Source organism: Lacerta agilis, chromosome 2 (assembly GCF_009819535.1).
Source record: "Lacerta agilis isolate rLacAgi1 chromosome 2, rLacAgi1.pri, whole genome shotgun sequence".
Classification (NCBI taxonomy): domain Eukaryota; kingdom Metazoa; phylum Chordata; class Lepidosauria; order Squamata; family Lacertidae; genus Lacerta; species Lacerta agilis.
In genome coordinates, this window is record NC_046313.1 from 54,916,926 (window position 1) to 54,940,637 (window position 23,712).

At 40.2% G+C, this 23,712-nt stretch overlaps 1 protein-coding gene across 2 annotated transcripts in view; it reads left to right on the forward strand.

Annotated features, from left to right (window-relative positions):
- Positions 1–4,270: 4,270 nt before the first annotated feature.
- SEC24A (SEC24 homolog A, COPII coat complex component) overlaps positions 4,271–23,712 on the forward strand; it is a 32,499-nt gene continuing 13,057 nt past the window's right edge. Inside the window, exons 1-11 of one of the 2 annotated variants that reach the window (XM_033140113.1) lie at positions 4,271–4,357; positions 12,931–13,449; positions 14,408–14,563; positions 15,883–15,960; positions 17,068–17,219; positions 17,704–17,876; positions 18,278–18,380; positions 19,834–19,960; positions 20,243–20,352; positions 21,994–22,106; positions 22,901–23,019. In XM_033140113.1, coding sequence (XP_032996004.1) covers positions 4,276–4,357; positions 12,931–13,449; positions 14,408–14,563; positions 15,883–15,960; positions 17,068–17,219; positions 17,704–17,876; positions 18,278–18,380; positions 19,834–19,960; positions 20,243–20,352; positions 21,994–22,106; positions 22,901–23,019 — 1,732 coding nt within the window. In that variant the 5' untranslated portion in view covers positions 4,271–4,275. The remainder of the gene's footprint in view (positions 4,358–12,930; positions 13,450–14,407; positions 14,564–15,882; positions 15,961–17,067; positions 17,220–17,703; positions 17,877–18,277; positions 18,381–19,833; positions 19,961–20,242; positions 20,353–21,993; positions 22,107–22,900; positions 23,020–23,712) is intronic. The other variant, XM_033140114.1, reaches the window with a different exon arrangement.

Here is a 23,712-nt window from a genome sequence, read left to right on the forward strand (position 1 = left end):
AGGGAGCAGAGAACTTGAAAAGCTCAGACACTATAGCCTTTCCTCACTCAGATCCTCTAGACTGTGAAGGAACAGGCTCTCAGAGTGCAAAAGAAAGGTGCATGTTGTTGCCAGGGTACATGAAGCAATCATTTGGAGATGGGGGTGGGAAAGAGATGGGGAGATGAGAGGAAGGGGGGAAGCAGAGGGCAGAGGGCAGAGGCCATAGGGCATTTAGCTCTGTTGGGATGCTACTTGGTAAGGATAGTTTATCAGGCAACATTGGGGCGAGGTAATTGGTGAAGTGAGGTGCCCCTGCTACCCTTCAATATACAAGCCTTTCCTCCACCTGACTCACTTGTTGAAATGTTAGGCATTTTGCTAGCATTATATAATTATATATCTGTTTTTGGTCATGTGTTGTTTTTTAGAACGCTAATCTTACACCCTGGGACACTTCAGTCAAACATCAAATTACCGGTAGGTAGATTTCCAGGGTGCAGAGGGATTGTTAGCAACTCTGCAAAGCATCATAGCCTTAAGCCCATTGATTTCATTAGATCATCTTAACTGTGTGCTGAATTGTGGTTAGGATGTGAATATAAGTAAGGTCCAATTGCTAGGTTCTTCTTTGTAAGCATGGCATATTAGCTGGATGTAAAGATAATAATAATCTGGGCACTGAAATCCTGCATTCAGGAAGTCTTGGTAAATAATCTGGTAGACTTATTTTGCAAAGTATTGTTTGCAGCATGAGAAAAATAATGCCTGATTACCTTGATTCTTCCCACTGTATAATATTTCCTTAACTTTCAGCTGTTGCATAGTTTAAGTTTTCAGTATTTGATCAACAAATGTCTTCTGTACTCAAGTATTAAATAACTCAAGCGGTTGGCATCCTTACATGTAACTTTGTAACTGGGGTCAAGAATGTAATGCACTAAACTATATCATTCTACTAATATTCCAAATAATTTTAGAAAGTAAAATAGTTCTGTGATTAGGAAATGCTTTACTAGGCAAAATTTAAAAGGGTTACCGGTAGGTAACATTTGTATTGTTCAGGGCAATTATAATTAAAATTAATGTGGTTTGGAGTTTTGTGCTTGGTTTCTCCCCTTTCAGAAAAAAACTGAAAATACATGGGAAATAAGACTTGACTAATTAATGGGATAGGGATAAAGCTTAGTCAGTGTGGCCTTGTGTCAGGGGAACAGCCCATCTGTAGAAAATTCAACATGCCAATGTGCCAGGTTCATCAGAAACATTGTCAGGATATCGGTCATAGGAATCTAGCAACCATGTTCTTCTCTCATCATTAAACATTCCCTCCATTAAACACAAAAAATGATTGTAGCCTTCTTCCACGATAAAAAGATTGCATCATGGAAACGTCTTCTTTCACAAATCACTTGCTAACGACGCTTTTTGATGTACAGTAAAAGCCAGAATGAATCTTGTTGATTTCATTTTGATAGTATCACAGTTCTCTGCTTGCAAGTTGTGTTCCTTGCCTTTTGGTATTACCTTGTAAAACCTATTTTCCAACCCCACCCTTTCAGGTAAGGGATGTATTGGGACTCTCTGAAGCTGAGAATTTACTTCTTGTGACACAGTTTAATCTTAAGAAAATTAAAAATTGACACAAGAACTGCATAAATTCAAGCCTACCACCGAGCTACTTTTATTTTTATTTATTAAATGTCTATACCACCCTTCATCTGAGGATCACTGGGCAGTTTAAAATATTAAAACCACAAAAATACATAACAGTAGCAACAACAAAAACCAACCCCCGGAGTTTAAAAGGCCATAGATTGTTTTATTAGCAAAAGGCCTGGGAGAAGAGGAATGTTTTTGCCTCTAGTGTGCACTAAAAGTCATTATTTGCTACTGTCTTTGTAATAATAGTGTTATAAGTTGTGGGTACCAGATTCCCCTAAATTCTTGGGTCTGATAGGTGTTAGAATTTGATCAGTGTTTGGGGTGTTAAAATTGGTTGCCAGACACGAAATTTAGCAAAGTGTTAAAATACTGGCCAAACTAGCTTCCTATTTTCAGGAAATCTCAGAGATTAGCCATTAACCAAAGACAAAGGGAAGATAATGGGGTATTATGAAAGCCAGACAGAGGGCACTTTTACCCAGGCAGAAAATGGGAGGGGTCTGATCCTCAACCCAGATTTAGTTTGGAAGACAAAGGAGAGTTTTGAGGTAGAGTTTTAGAGGTGACATTAGGATTGCGTTTTTGCAGCGATGTTGTAGTCTAAAATGCAGCAAATTGGAGAGAGGGTTGAGAGTCATGTTTGAGAGCATGTTGGATTTCTGTTTGAATCCAAGGCTGCAGATATGGAGGAAGCTAGACCTTCTTGGAGTGTGATGATGAGAACCTTTCCATTGTAGTCCCACGTTGGTATATATGTATAAATAAACCATGTATCATAAAGACACTACAGTCTCTGCTACCCTTCATTTCCTGAATGAAACATGAACCCTGGGAAAGCACCTAGAAACCCCTGAAATCTTGCACCACTCAGAGATTGGGGTAGCGTGCAACAATACATATGTATATGCTTACCTTCAATCTGGGTTTAGATCACAATTTGAATGGCAGATGCAGAACATGGGATGCATTTACATTCCATTCCATTCCATATATCTATAAAAAGGAGGCTGGGATGGAACACTGTAGAGTCCATGGACTGTCACCCTCCCAACTGCTAACAGTTGTTTCTGGGAGGGAAACACAGCACAAGTGTATCTATTGCATTTTTAATTATAAATCAGACTGCAATTAGCATAGGCACAGGGATTTGGCAAGCGCTGAGGTACATTTGATTAGCAGAGCCTGCAAAATTGCTTTGAGCCCACAACTGAGGTGCAGAGCAGGTTGGTGTGAAAATGGTCTTCCAAGTCAAATCCTGCTGATGCAGAGCTTCCCCGACCCCACCGCTGTACTTTCTCCAGAAAATATGGGCAAAATATTACTAGAAACCATCCTCCGTGAAAAAGTATTTCCCAGACAGGAAAATATTCAAACTTAGCACCAAGCTTATTATACTTCTATTGATACGTATATTAGAAGAGAGTAGAGAATCTGCGTCATTGAAGAAGTGAAGGCTGACATTACTTTGCAAGAAGATAATGGGTGGCAGTCATTACTTGATGAGGACATAAAAAGTTTTTATACTTTTCTGTGTAATGCCATAAATACTAGATTGAGGCACATGTTTAAGTACATCATAGTGGTTGAATTCTTTCAACAAATGATACGATTAATTGGTTAAAAAAAGATCACAGATGTGTAGTATCTTGGTTTCTGTTTTAAATATAATGAAAATAAAAGCCACTCAATAGCACTTTTGACATGCTTGTTTATATTTATTTTTCAGCAAAAAAAGAGTAAAATGTGGTGGAGTGCCCTTATGTCTGAAAACCTGAATCGTCTGGCTGATAGGGGAACCTATCACTGTCATGTTGGTGCCACTATATGAGGAGTGGGCAGAAAAAAAGTTTTCAACTTTGTTTCAGCTCATTGGAGGGGAGAAAATAACTTTTAACTCATTGACGATTCTATATAATGAACACGAGTATAAAACAAGCAGCAAGAAGAACACCCCACGGCCCAAGCCCAAACACGCTGGGTCTGATTGGTGGTGGTTATTCGACGGCGAAGAAAGCTCACTCTGCACATCCTCAGAGATACCCTATTATTTGTTCGTTTATTATTATTATTATTTGTTCGTCACGCAGAATTACTGTGGGTCAGGTCTTGCACTGAAAATAGATTCGGGGACACTGGCGAGCTCGGTTGCAACGAACTGACACAGAATACATTACAGGCTTCCTCAACCTACCTCGGCCCTCCAGGTGTTTAGAAACTCCAATTCCTATCATCCCTGACCACTGGTCCTGCAAGCTAGGGATCATGGGAGTTGTAGGCCTAAAACATCTGGAGGGCCGAGGTTGAGGAAGCCTGGAATAGAACAAAACTCAAAAGTCCGGGACAGCGCGCTCGCCGTCCTGCCCCTTTAAGCACCCCCGCCTCCATCTCTCCCTGGCCGGTGTTCTTCTGCCATAAGCCCCGCCCACGGCCCTTCTCGCTCACTCTGTCCCCGGAAGTGCCACGTGTACGGAGTGCGCTTGCGCGGCTGCGTCCGGTCCCTTCCGGTGTGAGGAGGGTGAGCGCCTCCCCGCCCTCCCACTCTGGGCTTGGCGCTGGGGCCGGGCGCGCAGTCACAAGAGCCCGCGCACCGAGGACCCTCCTGCTGCCACCACTGCCGCGGCCGCCACCACCATGGCCCAGCCGGGGACACCCGCCGCCTACAGCAGCCAGAATGGGGCTGGCCAGCCGCAGCAGCAGCAGCCGTACAGCAACGGTGAGTGAGGCCTGGCCGCGTCCGGGTGGGGGCGGCACAGGGGTTGCGCGGAGGACCCGAACATGCCTGCGCTGGTGGCTTCGGCGCTGTCGCACGTCTTGCGCCTGGAAGGGCCCTTGGGAGGGGGCGCGAGGCGAGTGAGCGCCACCAGCAAAGGCAGGGAGGGGTGTGTGTTTGTCTATATGTGTCTAATGAGGAGCGCTGGGTTTTCCTTCTCGTATGTTAGCCCGCCTTGCTGCTAGAAAGAAGGGCTAGACGACTCACACGGCTTTGGGAGCCTGGGAGGGTTTCTTCTTCTTAACCCTGACCCAGACCTTTAAGGCTCCTTAAGTCACAGTCACGGCTTCTCTAGTACCGTACCGAGTGACTAATGGGGAAGTGCTTTGAGCAGTAGCACTCTTATTATTATTATTGCTCAGGCTTGGTTTGATATCCGGTTTTGGCTTCATGGCAGACCTTAGTGTTTTCTTGCTAGGAGGCTTGTGAATGGGGTGGGTTCGGAGCCCTGGTGGCACCCTTAAAAGCGAAACGTTCCTTGCCGGAATATTCAGTACCTTAATGCAGAACAAAAGGAAAAAGTGTGGAGTGACTGCTCTGTACAGCCAGCTGCTCATGTAACCTTTTAAAGGTAGCTTCTCGATTTCACAATCACTTGATCAATGATAAGTTGCTTCTTCGGAATAACCGCTCCACAGTTTTTTGTAAGAATGAAGGGCTTGACGTGAGGAGGGCTGCATGCAGTGTGGTAGTAGCTTTATTTTGTGTTCTTCAGCTGCTACAAAGAATCTAGTGGATCATGACCAAGAACTGCTGGTGTGAGTGTTTGGATACAAAGTATAACATCGAATCTCTTTTATCTGACTGATTGCTCAAGTCTTCTTTTACTGTGGAACAAAACTATAATCTGAGACTGGGTGGATACATGTCTGAACTATGCCCCTTCACCCACAGGTACACCTACAGATGTTTCTGGGTTAAGCAACACAAATTCGTAACCTTTAGATCTGGTCCACTGTGCATTTATGTGGTTGGATGGGGCTGATAGAAAGCATTTGCTATATATCTTTAAATTATACTTGCTGGAAAACATAGGAGGGGAGGGTGCTCTTGTGCTTGAATACTGTTTGCTGGTTTCTCACAGGCAATCACCGTGAGAACAGGATGCTAAACTAGATGGATCATTGGCCTGATCCAGCAGGCTCTTCTTATGCACCCCAGTTTCAGGATTTCTGTTGTCTGAAAGACACTTTTGTTACTGATTTCAACAGTCCTTAGCAAATGCTATGGCTGATGGCAACATTTGGATTATCTACAGTTTCATAAGGCATGGCTTATGAAACCATAGACAAGCACCATGGAATTATGTTCTTCCCTATCCCTCCTCTTCCTGTTGCGTGCTAGCTGGTAGCAAAAACATTCTGTCTTCTGTTAAGCCAGAGTTCCCATTACATACCAACTGGGAAACTCTAACTTAATGTCAGTCATCCTGGTTTGCTAGCAAACATCAAACCAAGGAATTATTGCTGAGATGTGTCGTGTCTAGAGTTTTGTAAACCATGGCATATAAAGCTCTGGACAATGTCTGAATGTTGCCTCTATGAAGCAGCAGAGTGCTGCACGTTAAGTTCACATAAAATCAAGTTGCTTGCTCTTGATCACATTTCTAAACAGTATCTGAAATCTGTGTAGCTCCTTAAAAAGAAACATTTCTTGTTTGGGAATCAAATGAGGAAACTAGGTTACAGATTCAGTGTGGCATTTTTGAATATCTTCACTTAGTTGAAATATCATTGAGGCCTCAGTCACCATTTTGAACTTGGTTTGCCTATGTGGCACTATGTTTATGTGGTGGTGGGAGGATCTTGATTCCCCGCCCCCCGAAGTATGGCTCTTACACTTGAACATTTATACTTGAATATCTGCAGTTGAAATGGCTAGCTTTAAAAGATTGTTGTTTTAGAAAATCATAATTTAATTATTTGTCTCATAAGAGATTCTTAGTAAAGTTTGGATACATGAATGTGGCTTGTGTTTTGCCAACATCATGAATGGCTCATATAGCATAAAGACAGCCCTTCTTCTGAACAATTTGTACTCTAAATAGAACAATCTACAAGCAGAGTAGGTTGCCAAAAAAGTGCTGCTGTTAAAAATGCACAGTTCTGAACAAATTAATTTAATCATATATAAGTATAGATGGAGTAAAGAAGAAGTAAGTTTAGAACAAGCTGAAACAGGGAAATCAGTGGCCTGGATCAGACATAATGGGAAACATGAACGAGCTCCTCCTGCCCTTTATTTATTTATTTACTTATCTATATGCATAATTGGAGGAGATTTGTTTAGCAGAAAAGCAAGGTTTCTAGTTATGCCTAGAGATGCCCTGAGGCCACTGGAATATGTGAGGGAAAGGAGCCAATTAGGAATTGGTTTGGCCACCTCATGAGATGAGACGACTCCCTGGAAAAGACCCTGATGTTGGGAAAGATGGAGGGCACAAGGAGAAGGGGACGACAGAGGACGAGATGGTTGGACAGTGTTCTCGAAGCTACTAACATGAGTTTGACCAAGCTGCGGGAGGCAGTGGAAGACAGGAGTGCCTGGCATGCTCTGGTCCATGGGGTCACGAAGAGTCGTACACGACTAAACGACCAAACAACAACATTTTAAAGGAACTTTTTGGCAGAGTAAATAAATACCCACCCTTTACACATGTCAGGCATACCACTGGCCCACATCCCTTTAGCACCCATAACCACCACTGTGCAAGACCAGCAGCATAGCCCTAGTCATTGTGTGAGCTGATGTTATGGTGGTCTGGAAGGCCATGTTTAATTGTCTGAATAGAAAATCTAAAGACTGTGTGTAAGGATGAATGTAGATGTAGAACTTTCCAGGTCTTTCAGTTTGTGAGCTACTGAGCAGACCTGAGATTCCAGCAAAACGTGCCTTACATGACACATGTATTTCTTCTTCCACATCCTTTATACTCTAGTGATTCATTTCATTCCCAGAGAATTCTCATTGGACTCACCCTTGATACTTTGCATCTCTTGATGTTCTTACTTCGGCTGTTCTCATTTATTCTCATGACTCCTGGGACAACATATACTAGCAGTGGGAAACCTCCAGCCTGTGGGCCTAATTAAGTCTGGCATGAGTCCCAATTGGGTTTTTGAGGCCTTTATCCACAAACCACACCCACTTGCCCCACATATCATGTAGTTAGTGGTATCAGGTGTGAGACAGGTATGGATTTGGCTACAAAGGAACAAATGAGGGCTGAGGTTCTGCCTGCCAGTGCCAATCGATAGCTACTGGCAGGGAGTCCCATTCCGACTGGCTGTACTAGGGAGTTATTTGACCAAAATAGTGCAGTTGAGGGGGACTAACTTCATCTGTTTGGAGCAAGCTTTGAATTCAGGCCACTTCTTCCAAATGGTGCATTGATCCTTCTGCAGATGCATGCAGAGGGAGAAATGCAGTTTGGAGGAATGGTTATAGCAAACCCCTTTGAAGGTGTGCTTCCCATCTGTAACCTGATGTTATGACAAGTAGGTGGTCTCTCCTACCTGTCAAAGTTACATTGCCTGGGGGGTGGGGATGGGGGATTGGGAATCCATCATGATACCAATCCTGTTTATCTTGATTTGAATTTTGTAATTTTGCTTTCTAGTATAGTATTGTTTCGATTCATTTATTGTATTTATTATACTTTTGCTGTACAGTCAAACCTCGATTGACGAATGTAATCCGTTCTGGAAGACCGTTCAACTTCCGAAATGTTTGACAACCGAGGCCCAGCTTCCGATTGGATGCAAGAGCTTTTTGCACTCAAGCAGAAGCTGTGTCGGATGTTCAATTTCCAAAAAACATTTGAATACTGGAGCATTTACTTCTGAGTTTTTGGCATTTGGGAGCGGATACGTTCCAAAGAGGAGGCATTCGGGAACCAAGAGTTGACTGTATATTTGTTTTGTATTGGGAAGTATTTTTATTTCTCCTGTGAACCACTTTGAGCTCAAGTTGGTTGCTGGGGAAATGACATACAAATATTTTTAAAAAATCATTTAAAAAAATCTGCCCAATCACTTACCCTAAGTATTACAAGGTTATCTAGATATTCTCCAGAACACATCTGGCTCGATGCAGATCTTCTTGACAAAGAATGCTTACAACACTTGCATATAATAGAAGAGTGGCAAGCTCTAAAGAATGGAAGAGCAGAATTCATTTTTGAACTCCAGCTATGAAATGTATACAGGTGCAATTTTATTCTGGTATACCCCTGTTCATAGCACCCATCAGTTTGGTCCTTCCACAGGTAATTTTGTCTTATGGTAACTTCACATACTCTGTGTCATTTGATTAGTTTTCAAAATTATGTGGATTGCTGTTCCCTTACAGTCCTTTCCTGGAACAACTGTAGGATATTAACTGGGGATGGGAAGGGAAAGCACATTCCTAAATTTACTGATCTTCATGAAATCTGGTTTGAGGAATTATAAATCGATAAAAGCTGACTTGACTGTTAGAAAGTGTGGAATCTTGCTGCTTTCTGAAAAACAGAAAGTACAGATCAGTTGGAGAATTGACTGAATTGATGAGTTGTCATCTTGAAACTGAAAATCAAATATGAAAGTATCTTAGACTACTCATGTTTGGCAATTACAGTATGCATAGAACACACAACTTAAAAACAATTATCATATTGGCTACCAAATTATTATTTTAATGGCTGGGGCATTTGCATGCATGGGGGGATGATTTTCCCAGTAAAATATTATGCTGTGTGGTAAGTATTATTTAATATCTTTATTCCACAATATAGATTTGATTTGTACTTGTTCAGATTATACACAAAAATCTGCTCACTATTGTTGAGCAGAGCTTTTACTGAGGTAAGCATCTGTGGGGGGGGGGGTGGGGATGAGAGAGGGCACAGTGTTTGCAACCTTATTCTCCCCATCAGTGACAGTTGGAAGCAACACAATTACTTACTACATCCTAAACCCAGATGAGAGATTTTCCCAATCCCCTTTCCTTCTCCAGAGAAGGATGAGAAGGGTTCCTGCTAGAATAACGAACATGCTTTCTAGTAGTAATGGCACTGTGGACCTCTGATTCCAGTCCTTCCCATGAAAGGAGGCAGACTTGGCCCTGCAGTCACACTAAGATTCAGAGGCCCATGAAACCTCAGCAAAATGTATTTTAGAGACACTGCCAGCCCTCTAAATGATAGGTTGTCAAAATGTCTGTACCTTTGGGGGAAAGCTCTGTAAAAAATACTCTGTACTGGTCAGATTATCACTTCTTGTAATTATTTACTCTGTTATCTATCTAAAACTAGGTCCCTCGCACCCATTTTTCAGCTCACACCATCACAGAGACCCAGGGTGCAGTGGTGGTAAAATAGAAGATGTGGAACTTATTTCTCATGGATCTTAGCATTTTGTTTTTAAAAAGCAGAATTGGTTTTTCAGAAACAGACTGTATTTTGCTGAACATTACCAATGTTGAAACTTAACTTATATTTGTTCACCAGCCACAAAACTGAACAAATAAACATCTGTTTCAAGATAAGCTGTCTAAATATGCAAAATTAAAAGATAGTCAGCATTCCATGCCCAATTTTTTTGAGGAAACTGTTTTGGCAGATTGCCCTTTATTAAAGATTCTTTTCCAAATTATGCCTCTGTTCTTAAGCTACAATTTGAGAGAATGATGGGCTTTCTGATACTGAATTTACTCAGAAAAGTTCTATTCTAGGCACCCCAGCATTCCATGAGTATTTTCTCTGAAGTGAAGTAATACTTTGGGTAGAATTGTATGTGCATATGAACCCTTTCAGGTATTGAACTATATTGCTAATAGATCCTAAACAGACTCCCCAAAATCTGTTTTACAGAATGTACTCAGTTCAGCCTACCAGCTAATCACATGATACAAGAGTTTTGCAGCAATGTTTTGATGATATGGATTTTTGTTCATGAGTTTTCTCGATTTTGAGCATCCTTTGTAATGCTGGGACTATGCAATAATTTTGTCTTAGCGAGATGGATGGGCTACATGAAGATGGTCCCATGTTGTGTTTATGTACTAAAATATTGCTGGAAATTATTTAACTGATACTGTGTTGAGCAACCCAAGTGTTTACCATTCTCACATTCTACAAAATACCACATGCAGTTCTGCATTATAAATATTGGAAATCCCCTTCAGTTTGCACCTCTGTGTCTGTCATAATTAACGGCATTATTCATTACTGTACTTACTTAGTTATTCTACAACTGCAAGTATTGGAAATATATTTGTCCTGCAGCTGGTAAATTTGGTAAAATCTACAAAACAAGGCCTTTTTAAATGAAAATAAGCAGGCTGCATAGTCACCACATCTTCCTTAGCAAAATTCTTCTTGAGCCTGATGCTCTTGATCGGTTACTTGGATCATTGTGGTGGTATTTTATGTGACTCTTCAATAACAGGAAAGACTCCTGCAGTTATTTGTTCTTTCATCTTATCTGTATTTGCCTGTTTCGTGTTTTTGTTTTATGCCTGCATTTGTTTGTGTATGGCCTGTGGCTGAAGCAAATTAACTATACTATGGTCCCCTCTCTTACAGCCTTATGGCGGCTAGGAGCCAAACCAGATGTGACACAGGATACATGGGGAACATCTGCTGACAGCTCCTGTTCTGTTTTCAGTTTAATGCAGTTGCAGCAGGTTCTAAATTTGATCAAAGCAGTAGTTTGGGATGGTCATGCCCCCCCTTCTTTCACATTTGTAGGGGAGACATCAGGTCAACTTAATATTTCCTCTTTGGGGATAAAAATATCCTGGATAAGAGAGTTGGATTTTTTTTAGGGCTAAGCATCCCCTTCCCACTGCTGTTGCTCCGATCAAACATGGAGCTCTCTGTGGCTGCATTAAAGTAACAATCAAAACTGTTGATACATTTCATATCAGGCCCATAGGGAGCCTAAAGGTTTTGGGAAGGGGCACCAAAAAAGCAATAGGACATTTATCTGATCTGTAGGACTTTTAAAGACAAAATTGTAAACTTTTTTTATTTAACCTTTTAAGCTTTTAAGCTTGTATACATTCAAAATACCCGGTACTTCACTAAGCAACTTAGACAATTGCTGCTTTTCTTGCAGTCAATTAACAAAAAAGGTAACAAAACAAGACAAACTACTAGTAGAAAGTCAAGAACAAGCTTCAACAGTATTCTTGCAGTTTATAACAAAAGTTCCTTGTTTTCGATGCTGCAAAATGTAGTGAATCTAAGACCAGTGCTATTGTCTTGGTGTTACAGCTTAAAAGAGCAAGATTTACTTTACGTTATTACGGTTCTGGCAATAGCTGTGAACCTAAGACTAGTGTTAAATTAGGAAAGCAGATTTCAGCTGTTGCAGTACTGCTTAGAATAAGTCAGTGCAGTCTTAATGAAAAGACCATGTCTTGGAAATGCTGTTCCATATTTTGTGAGCTCATATGCAAATTGCACCAATGATTGACATTCTTCAGTAAGGGACTTTACCAACTCAAGCTCTGATTTCAAGTAGTCTAGCTTTTTACAGTGGTCTGGGTTGTGTTTCAGTATTTCACTGAGTGGATTCAAATTGTCCTCATTCAGCGCTTGAGCAAATGTTTGCAGGTTACAGATATAACAGTATTGTATGTTTCCTTGAATGTGTTTTTTATTTATTTATGAGTGCAATGGTCAATAACTCACCTAATTGGTGAATTTAGATACTTAAGAACAAATTGACCAGCATTTTACCCTTGTCACATGGAAAGCATTTTACCCTTGTCACATGATGTTTCATGGTAGGCAGATTCTGCTCCAGTACCACCCCAAATAAGAGCGTATTTAAGAAGAAACACAAAGGTTGTCATGTTCATTTTCTAAAATAAATTTAATTATCAGTTAGGGGGTGCAGAGAATTGGGGGGGGTGTGGCAATCTCCCCTATCCCAACTGCAGACCTGCTTCACATGTCTCCTGCATGATACCCGGGTTGGTGATTTAGGGAGTTAACATGACTTAATTCCATTCTCTTGTGTAACCATGTGCCAACCAGCTTGCTATAATGCTACAGTGCTAATGGAAAGAGTCTCTGCTTGATTTGGGGCTATTTCCTGTCTCCTCTGGTAGCTCCCCACCTCACACCTTTGGAGAAGATTTTTCAAGGTCACAGGGAAATATAGTGAGGAGCAGTGGGTTGTGAATTGCCTTGGTGTAAGCTTCCCTTCTTTTTGTGCAACCATAAGATGACCCTTGTTTGTAGTGATTGCACACCTTTTTGTATGACTGTGCAAAATCTTAAACATGTTAGTTCTTATTATGGAATTATACCTCATGGTGAACAATGATATTGGGGCTTTATAATTAATGTGAAGCAAATTGGCAAAAATTGCATATAGTTAAAGGTATTACTGCTTTTCCCGTTGGCTTTCTCTCTGCCTTTAACTTGTATCTTCAGGAAAATTTAGTTTCTGTTCCTGAAATGTTTGTATTCCTCAATGGCAAGAATATATAGCATTTATTCAACAATTTCCCTCCTTTCCCAGGTCCTGTACAAAACCCAATGGTGAATTCATCACGCTTACCAGGTGGACAGGGATACAATTCTTTTGTCCCAGGCATGTATTCTCAGCAAGCGCCTGCAAAGAACCTGGTGCATACATCTTCTGGACCCTATAACTATGGTGCACCTCAGAACGCTTCACCTTTTAGTAATTATCAGAGACCTGGGCAGACTCTTAATCGGCCACCTATTGGATCTGCTTCTCCAGCAACAGCACAGCTGGGACCTGTTGCCCAGATGCCTCCTCTATCACAGAACTCAGCTGCTGCATCAAGCTCTGCAGGTAGCTTTCATTCTGGAGTTAATCTTCCAGCACACTCAAACTGGCAGTACGGACAGGCTCCTTCAATTCAGCCAGCAATGGGCTCTCAGCCAAACCATTTTGCTCATGCAGGGGCAACTCAGCCATTGTTACCTTCATCAGGGAATACAAATCCATCAGCAACCTATCATGTTTCTTCTGCTGGAGGTCCTCCAGTTCAAAACAGCTATACAAAGCCAGGTAAGAAAAGAAATTCTCCCAATATATTTCTGCAACTGGAGTAGCAAATAATATTGACTGTCATTCATCTTGAGCATTCTTGAGTCCAGACTTTTGAAATAATGATGTACTTAAAAGCAATCAATTTTGGAAAAACGAATAAATGTTCTCGTGTATTGTGGGTGGAAATAAGTGCTTTTTTCTGGGGGGATGCAGGGATACGCATAACCCCTAAACATTGAGGGGTAGTATTTCAATACGAGTAGGAAAATGAACGTACCCCTAAACATTTTTTAAGATAAAAAGCACTCGGTAAAATTCAACATTGTGCTATTATGATGGTTCCAGTAGTGCAAGCATTTTGCAACAGACAAGTAGATGCTTCATTGTTGCTGCTATGAGAAAAAGGTGTGTGAGGAGAACACTTTATCCCTGCTACATCATGGTATATGTTGTATCTTGTGGCATTATAGACAGAATGTGTCAAATGGATGGGGGTTACACCATGCGTAGCAATTACCTACAGAATGATTTGTTCCACTTGTACAAAACAAAATGAATAGGGCTAAACCTGGTGGTGTGGGTAGCCAAATACATTTCACAATATTCACGCTACACTAATTAGCACCAACATTCTAAGCGAACTCCCTCAACCTGTCCCAGCAGTTTTATATGACTTGATTGCATTGTGAGTGATATATTATCACTATATAATTATAATCATCATCATCATCCCTGGCCATTCTGCCCAAGGAAGACTTCTGTGCATATTCCCACACCTGCTCTTTGGATTAATATGCAGATTGTATAGAAAAGCGGGGAGTAGAATGAGTTTGTCTTTGAATTTTATTAAGGTCACCTGAAATATCCGTCATGTAGAAGAAATTTAATGCACTCATTAAACCCTATTGGTTGGTTCTGTACCAAAATAAAACTAATCAGAAGCAATGTTGACTCTATGTTCTGATGATTCTTGCAGGTTCTGTTCCTCTTCCAGGTAATCAGCTAACATATTCACCAGTTAGACCTCCTTTAGGACCTCCTCCAGTTAGCAGTCCAGCCTCTACACGGCCCATGGCTCCTCCAGCAAGCATGACACCCCAAGCATTACAGAATTCATCAAATACACAAGGAGGTAAGGAATTGATCCTGTAATAAGGAAATGTTATTTAATGTTACTACTAAGGATTAGTAGGGTATCAGTGTTGCTCTATTAAACAGCAAAAACAAGAGTCTTGTTGCACCACAATATATTTATACAGGTATAAGCTCTTAAAGGCAAGTGTATAGACCCAGAGGTGTGTAGGGGATGGGTGGGATTAAAGATGGCACTAAAAATCTAAAAGTATAGTTTTGGCAATTCAATTTGAACTTAAATTAGCTTTCCTCAACCTCGTGCCCTCTGGATGTTGTTGAACTACGGCTCCTCTAATCCCTTACTATTGGTCATGCTGGCTGGGATTGATGGAAGTTATAGTTCAGCAACCTCTGGAATGACCATTCACAACAGCAGTCAGGGGACCCTCCCACATGGCATAGAAGGAAGGAATAAGCAGAAATCAGGGTTGGGTATCTCTACTTTTAATGTTGTCCATAGCCTTGCCCTACCCTCTTTCAGCTCTTGTTATATCTTGAATGTTATAACTTGGATGTTGTTGCTTATGTATTAAAATATTATTATATGGAAGGAAATCTATGCAAGATTCTGAAATCCTAAATGGTTACCAGGGAGTAAGCCCTGTTGGGTTATGCATAGGATTGCACTGATTTATCTTAAACTTGAGGTGACAGACTTTATCCATTCATAACTTCTAATTCACTCTTAATTTTCTAAAACAAGAAACATTCATCTGGTTCAAGTCTAATCAAAGGAATCTGGAGGGAAGAACAGGCCATCTTTTGTCTTCAAAATAGGCCAGAATAATGCAAGTGTGTTTGAATACTCTTAAGCAGCTTTGCTTTTCAAGTAGTTATCCCTTAGGATCTGACTTAAACTCAGTGTGTTATTTTACATGTCAAAAAGCTTATTCCTTACTGGATTTATAGGACTACTGTTAACCTTACTTCTGAGGGACAGAGCCCAAGGTGTAGCCACCAATTTTATCAGGTTGTGTATTTCTATATTTGCATGTTTCTGTACTAGAAAGTGCATTTGGAAAGAGTCTGTTAAAGGTGACTTCTACACATCCCTTCTCTCATCATTCATGTAAGCATGCTGCAGAAAGGTAGCCTGATGAATTGTGGATATTATACTGTTTGAATGGGTAGAATTGTCATGTAGGGTGACTGAAGAATTATTTTCCAGACTGAGAAAAGCTGTACATAATGGGGATTATTTAACCTTAACGACATTTAACCTTTGCATATCATCCAGAATTGTTTTTAGTGGTAAAGCAAGAACTACACAAGTACTAGATTTAAGCCTTTGCTTTTAACAGATGCCTTTCTTGGCAGGTGATCCTGCATCCACTGCCAGTGATGGATTGTTGGTCCAGAACAATTATGATACAATAGAAGGAGGAGGCTTCTTGGGTAAGATATATTTTCTTCAATTTATCAGCCACCTCATTGCTACTTCATGACAGCAGCTTCCTGCCTATTCCATTGCTTAAATGTAAATATATGGAGAGTTAACTGTTTCAAACATTCTGAACCTAAACACATGCGCCTGTTTAATATTCATGCTAGGGTGTGACAGGTAAGCTTTTGTTTGGAACTGTTTTACTTGTTTTTATAATGGTAGAAACTACTGGGCTTGTTTGATTATATTGTAATCTGCCTTGGGATCTTATGGTGAAGGGCAGTAAGAAATATTATGAATACATTTTTATTTTCCAGAGCTAGAAAGTGAACATAACATGTAGATTATACGTTGTATAAAGCTAAATCCACTTTAAGTTGAATGACTTCCTTTTAATTTTAATATTCCTGAAAGTATTAAGTCACTTACTGAACTCATTGGGCAAGATGATAAAGTCTTGACTACAGGGGGAAATTTCAAATTGTAGTTAAGACCTCCTAGTGCTGCTTGAGGACATAATTGGTCAAACACAAAGCATGAAGACAAACAGGCAAATAGAATCAGTTGACACTTGCAGAACTACAGTCACTAAGATGCTGCTGGCAAATCGGGAACTGAAACATGTTTCTTTTTTCTGATTGGCTAATTAATGAAAACCCTCTGACCATATATTCCCAAATTAAGACTAGCAAGTAAGAAATGGAAGTACTTCAGTTCCGTGTAATGTTAGATTATAATGCTATTGTTGATGCTGTATCACCTCACCTATCCACCACATATCCTGCAGAGTTGTTCACTCAGAAAGTGTTTTTACTTCAATTACAGCAGTGTATGGGTTGTATTGATTATTGGGAGCTTGTGGCCCTCCAGATGTTGCTGGACTGGGGGGGGTATCTCATCCTTGACCATTGGCCATACTGACTGGAACTGACGGGAGTTGTAGTCCAGCAACATCTGGACTCACAGTCGCAAATTCCTCATTACTGAGCTAGAGTTTTAAAGAACGCGTAAAATGGTATGCATATTGGTGTTGCTATATAGAAAAAAAATACGAAGAGAGTTACAACTGGAATGTTAGTGTTATTGCTTGCATTTTAATGAGTACATTCTTCTTTTAGCAACTGCACATCCCCCTTCTGCTCCTCAGAATCCTAAAACAAACAGACATGTTGGAAGTGCTTATCCCACCTTGCCACCAGGCTACCAGAATGCATCTCCATCTGCAGGACCAAGAATGCAGTATCCAGGTGGATCACCACAGTTTCCTCAAGTAAATCTTTAAAATCTTACTAAAATGTTAACTATGTAAGCTATCTTGGGAGTTCACTGAGCTGCCTTGTTGGGGGGGGGGGAGCAGAATAAAAAATTAACTAATAAATACATTCTTTATTCCAGAGAGCTTAAGTAAGTCCAATATCTATACCAATTGAGAATTCTGGGTACATTATTTTTCCACCAGTCTTTTCTGCATTCCTTTCTAATAATCAACAGTCAAGCATTGTTGCTTGATATTGTAAAAGAAAATTATCTGAAATATGTGTTCCAAAAAAAAATATTTAAAGTACAAAGAGATCAGATGAGACCTTTCATGTCCAGTTTGGCTCTTAATTCAAAAAGCATTTTAGGCAAGTTCAACTTCTACTTAAACACTCTAATGCAAGTGGTCTGCAAACATAGCATTTCTCCATCCAGTTGATCTGAATGAATTTTAAAGGTGATTCAAATGGCTAACCTTGCAATTGTGTTTTCATTAGCCTGGCTTGGGAGCAAATTCCTTAGCTGCATCTATGGGTGGACTGAGCCTTCAGCCAGAAGGATTAAGACCTATTAATCTTCTTCAAGACAGAAATATTCTCCCTGCAACCCCTTTGCAGGCACCTATTCCGAACTTGCACGAAGATATCCAGAAGGTCAACTGCAATCCAGAGTAAGGCCAATTTAAAAATTATTTATTTTGAGGGTTGAGGGAAGGAAGACTCTTCACTTTCATATGTACTGAAGGTGTGTCTGTCTGCTTTTGAGAGCTCAGTCGATAGCTGGTATGTAGCCTGTGATTGCTTTTCAAGTAGGATTAATAGTAAACAGAAGAACACTTCTGTAGATACCCTCTTTGGAGTGTGTCCCTGTGGTTTTCACCTGGGGTATTATAAACTATATTTAGATTTTGCATTTGTTGGTGGTTGTCACACTGCATAAAACTGAATCTGAGCTTATTGCTTGACTGAAACATTATGTAAGAGAGGGTCATAAGGAAAACTGATCTCTCCTGATCATGAAGGGGTGATGCATGCAATTAATAGTGACTTTCACCGTTTGTCCCTCATGTAGGTTATTCCGATGTACCTTGACTAACATTCCTCAAACTCAGGCCTTACTGAACAAAGCCAAACTTCCTTTGGGGCTCCTGCTTCATCCTTTCAAAGACCTATCGGTATGATACATTATGTAAAACTCTGAGTGTTGGGGAGTTAGCTTTCAGAATGAGGCATTCAAATAATCCTCCAAACAATATTTGGAGGATGGAGTGTGAGCTCTGTGCACATGTATTTCTCCCACATCCCATTTCTCCTGTAGGGCTTGAATCAAATGGTGTGGCCAGTACCTACAAATCGGGATTGCAAACCAGGATAGATCCTTTACGCAATATCACCCAAAGTGACAGTTCAGTGGTTTGGGTGGCACTGCAGCTTGTGGTTTGGTTCAATACAGAAAGTAAGGAATTAGGCCCTATGTGCAAGGGAAGCAAGAAGTGTGGTCATAATTCCCCAAACCATTTTAGAAGATCATATGACTGAAGCCAGTATAAATAGTTTTGTTAGCCTTGCCCTAGAAAAATAACATTTCCTGCAAGATGACATTTCAGAGACCCACTTGAAAGGAGCTTTCTTAATGGAGACCTTCCCGTTCTTCAACATCTATACCCTTGTGGTAGTAAGTTTGTGCATCATTCAGCACTGAAGCCTTCAAAAGCCATATGGTGTTAGGTTTATTCTTAACAGATATTTCAGTTACTAATCTTTAAATTAAAGAGTGCATTCAAAATCCGCCTTTCCCTGATTTTTAACCTGCTGTGAAAAGGTTGCTGTTTGCAAATAGGTAGAGGGTTTCTAGGCTGGGGAATAACTACTTGATCCTAGTGGGAAATGATTGTGGCATCGGTTGTTATCATTGTAGACAGCCACTCTACCCTGTTTTCTTTTAATGGGTTTCCTTTTTATGTAAATGTACATTTGAATGTGACCTTACAGGATTAAGTTTAATACTCCAGTTTAAGAATATGCTGGTAAGGGGACTAGTGGCCAAAACTAAACAGCACTTCCTGATAAAAGTTATTTAGGAGTGATTGTGATTGTATCCTGCAAAGTCATTGCACAAGTGGAACAACATCCTCTTGCAATGAAATTTCCCTTCCCTCTCCTCCTCCTACAACTGCCCCAGTTTTCAGACCCTCTGCAGCAGTTGATGGAGGTGGGGGTAAGGAAGGAGAGGGAAGGGATATTCTGTGGAACAAGCAAAGTTGTATCATTAGTTACAACCCTAGTAGTCCTTCTGCTTCCATTTCAACTGCAGCAATAAACTTAACTTTGCGCATTGTCACTTAAGATAATTTTTTGCTTGTAAAACTGGTGATTTAACATAATAATATGGTGGCACCCAGTCTTGCAAAACCATTCCCCCTCCCAGAGCATGATTCCATGTATGTCTCAGTGTCAAATAAAACACTGGGCTGCAGTTAAAATAATTGTTGTTATCACACATGTGGAAACCCACCTTCAGCTGACAGGGATCCTAGTGCTTATACCATTGCACCATATCTGTTTACATCTGGGCCAGAGGTAGGCACCCAAATTACTCAAGGTAGCTAATGCATTCCTCTTTTCCAGCAATTGCCTGTGGTAACCTCCAGTACAATTGTGAGATGTCGTAGCTGTAGGACATACATCAATCCTTTTGTCAGCTTTCTTGACCAAAGGAGATGGAAGTGCAATTTATGTTACAGAGTGAATGATGGTGAGTTTTCTTTGTCAAATGAGCATAAATCCACTGAAAGCATCAACTGTATTGATATCAGATACCTGCTATATGTTAATATGTTACCTGATTCCAGTGGGACATAATTGTATCAATTGCTAGCTCTTTCAAGGGTTTAGTGCTTGCAGATGTAACATGTTAGGGGATAAATTTTATGTGATAACCCTAGGGAATGCTAGGTGTACGACTATATCTGGAATATTCAATCCCTAGAATGCTTGTATCTTGTAGTAAAGCACTATAATTTTTCTCCTCTTGCAGTTCCTGAAGAATTTATGTACAATCCTGTGACAAGAGTTTATGGAGAACCTCATAAAAGACCTGAAGTTCAAAATGCCACAATTGAGTTTATGGCTCCTTCTGAATATATGGTGAGGTCCTTTACCCAAGCTAGCTGCCTGCTATAATAACCCAATAAAAACAGATTCTGTTCAGTAGAAGACCATATTCCCTTCCCTGTCTTTTCCCTGCAGAGCAGGGCTTTCAAAGTGACTACCCCTGTTCTGTGGAATAGCATCCCTACTGAGGTACAACAGGTGACCACTATCTGTACTTTGGGAGTCAACTGAATACATTTTTGATATGACAGCCTTTTCCAGATGGATGAAAAGGCGACTGCCTTGGGTTTAAAAACAAATCAAGGGAACACCTCTCTTCATGGGGTGGGTGGGGGTTGTATAAAATTAGTTGTTTTTATGGCATGCATGTAAATCATCTGGCAAAACATGTAAAATACAATTTATAAATAATAAAAATATAAAGGTAAATCAAGGTAAATGTACTGATTTAGGAAAAAGTTGCTATCTTAGTATAGTTCTCATTTTGATTATATTGCACTGTATTAGTTAGGATAAATGGCTGTGATCCCCATAGTGCCAAGCATAAGCATAAGTAATGAGGGATTACCCATTTTTCTTTGACTATAGCATTCACACCATGTTGAATGCTGTTCCCTGGCGGTGTCCTTGCCATCAGCAATGGCTCCCTCCCCCAATCTTTGTGTGTGTGTGTGCAGAAGGGAGCACAGAAAAGCCCTGGAGGACATGCAGCACACCAAACTTATCACATGGATGCTCCCACTGATTACAGCTTTTTGTAAAATTGCAGGCCTATTGCCTATAAACACAATAGACTGGTCATATTTACTCTGTTACACTTTCATGATAGAATTGTGACCCATAAGTGTATCGGGTTTGGTTATCAGGCACAGCCTTTCTCTGTCTTAATATGACACCAAGAAAAGGAATGAAAATCCTCTGAAATAAAGATGTTCATTTTTAGTAGAGAAAACACCTAAGACACCCCAACATTACATATTTTAAAATGCTTCCAGACTATCCTTCAGCAATTGAGATACGAGGGTGTCGTACAAAGACAAATAAAGCAAATTCATTATAATGCAATGAAGGGTAAAACAACAAATTCGTACAATAAAAACAATGGCAAGCAGAATAGGTTGGATACTTATCAACTTTCAAACTTCACAAAGCCTCGGTAAATGACTCTGACATTCCAGAGATCTGGTGCCACAGCAGGGAAGGCTCTGTCCCTCATTGTCACATAATGAACTTAACCCAGCGATGAGTCAGGAAGACAAGCCATGTGTATTGTGCCTTTCAAGGAAAAGATGATCCATAATATAATTTTTTCAAAGAACAACTGCTTGTTGTTACTTGATTCTAGCCTCAGAATTTCAAAACATATTTGAAACCTTGGACATGATTGGGACAGGACATGGGATAATATTGAATGTCAGCATAAATAGCTGTAGCTGAGTATTCCAAATGTGTGAGAAATTTGGTTTCCTCTCCCACATTCCATTCCTGGCATGTATATTTCAAGTAATGGATGAAAACACACAATGCCTGGTTGTTCTCAGTTTGGTTTTCCCCCCTCCTCCAGCAAAAACCTACCTTTTCCAATTGTGCTTCTAATTTTAATTTAAAATCAGCTAGGAGTAGTGTTGTGACAAGGTTTAGAAATTTAAACTAAGGTAACTGTTTCTTTTTCAGCTACGTCCACCTCAGCCTCCTGTGTACCTCTTTGTGTTTGATGTGTCACATAATGCAATAGAAACAGGATACTTGAACACTGTATGCAAGACCGTGTTGGACAATCTAGATTTGTAAGTCCTGCACATCTTTTCATTCTGTCCATATAGTTTTTAATGTTTATGTCATTGTCATGTTTGGTCCAATCCTTTCATGTGCCAAACCTAAAACAATTCAATTGAAGTTATTTCAAGCTGCCATTCTTGTAATATGCACCCTACGCACTTACTGTGAATTTCAGGTACCAAATTTGTATTCATCACCAAAACAATTGACATTCTCAAGCTCATTGTATTAAAACCTCCAATTTGCTGCACTGTATTTCTTTTCATTAAAACAACTAAAGGACTTTAGTTTCTTGTGGTACTGTACTGGATTTCAAAAGAATATATTCAAGAAGCATATTCACGCAAATAACAAATGCAGGTACTTCGTAGAGGCATTCTGATTAGGAACATTGTGCTTTTGTGTTGTTTTTTTCAATAAACAAATGTAAATATATTGGTGTAACAAATGAAATCTGTATAGAACCTACAATGCATTTCAGATATGCTTGGAATAACCCTAACCTAGATCCAACCCATTCCAGATTTTTTCTCCTTGCAAGATTATTTTTCCTTAACATGGAGCATTGCATGGTGATATGTTTTTGTTACCTTAATAAAATCAGCATAAGGTTTTAATTTACTACATTGAATGCTGCCAACCTGAATGACATTTTGATAGCTGATTGCAGCAAAAATGAAGTATTAACCAAAGGGTAATGCATTACAAACATTTATTCCCAAAGAAAATAGATATATCTGACATGAATGTGCACTTAGGGCCTTATTAAACATGATACCAAGTTTCTGTGTTTAATTTTCAGACTTCCAGGAAACACTAGAACAAAAATAGGCTTTATAACATTTGACAGCACAATCCATTTCTATAGCCTTCAGGAAGGTCTCTCTCAGCCCCAGATGTTGATAGTTTCAGATATTGAAGGTAAGTAGAAATAATCTGTAGCATTAGATTTATGAAGTATGCTTTTATGAAGTATGCTTTGTGATTCCTAGAGCAGGGTCCTAGATCAGAACTGGTGTAATAGACTTGCTGCTGCAGAGGTGCAGGGAGGCTGCTCATTCACTAGGTTCCTCAGATATTGCAGCCCCTTTCAAAAGAAAGGGCAACTTTATTGACTCTCTCCTGTCATTTGTCTACCCCAGTAAAGGGAAAATTGAGGCACTGCTGCTTCCTGAAAAGGCTGCCTGAGTCAGCACATGGGACATCCTTGTGCCATAGCGACCTCAGAAGCTGCCTTTTTCAGTATGGGTCAAACCACCTTTTTGACAAGAATGGGATGGAGCACCTCACTTGCCACTTTCAAGGATTTTGCATCTTCATTTTTATCCATTTCTGTGTTCATTAAACAACTTTTTACCTGGGCTTTCTAATTGTTGGGGTCATTCATTCCTCTTGGGAGGGACATCAAAGTTGTTGGTCTTGCCTTTGACTGGAGAATGGGTTAACTGTTTCCTGCTGACATACAAGAATGGAACCTTGCAGTAAAACCAACTTTTCATTTTCCTGCAGAGGTGCCATTTTTTCTGTGTAGGAAAATTGCTAAAGCAGCTAAACCAACCAGTTCTTCTAAAGCATTTTTCTCAGTGGACAGTCTAAAGATGTCTAGTTGCATGC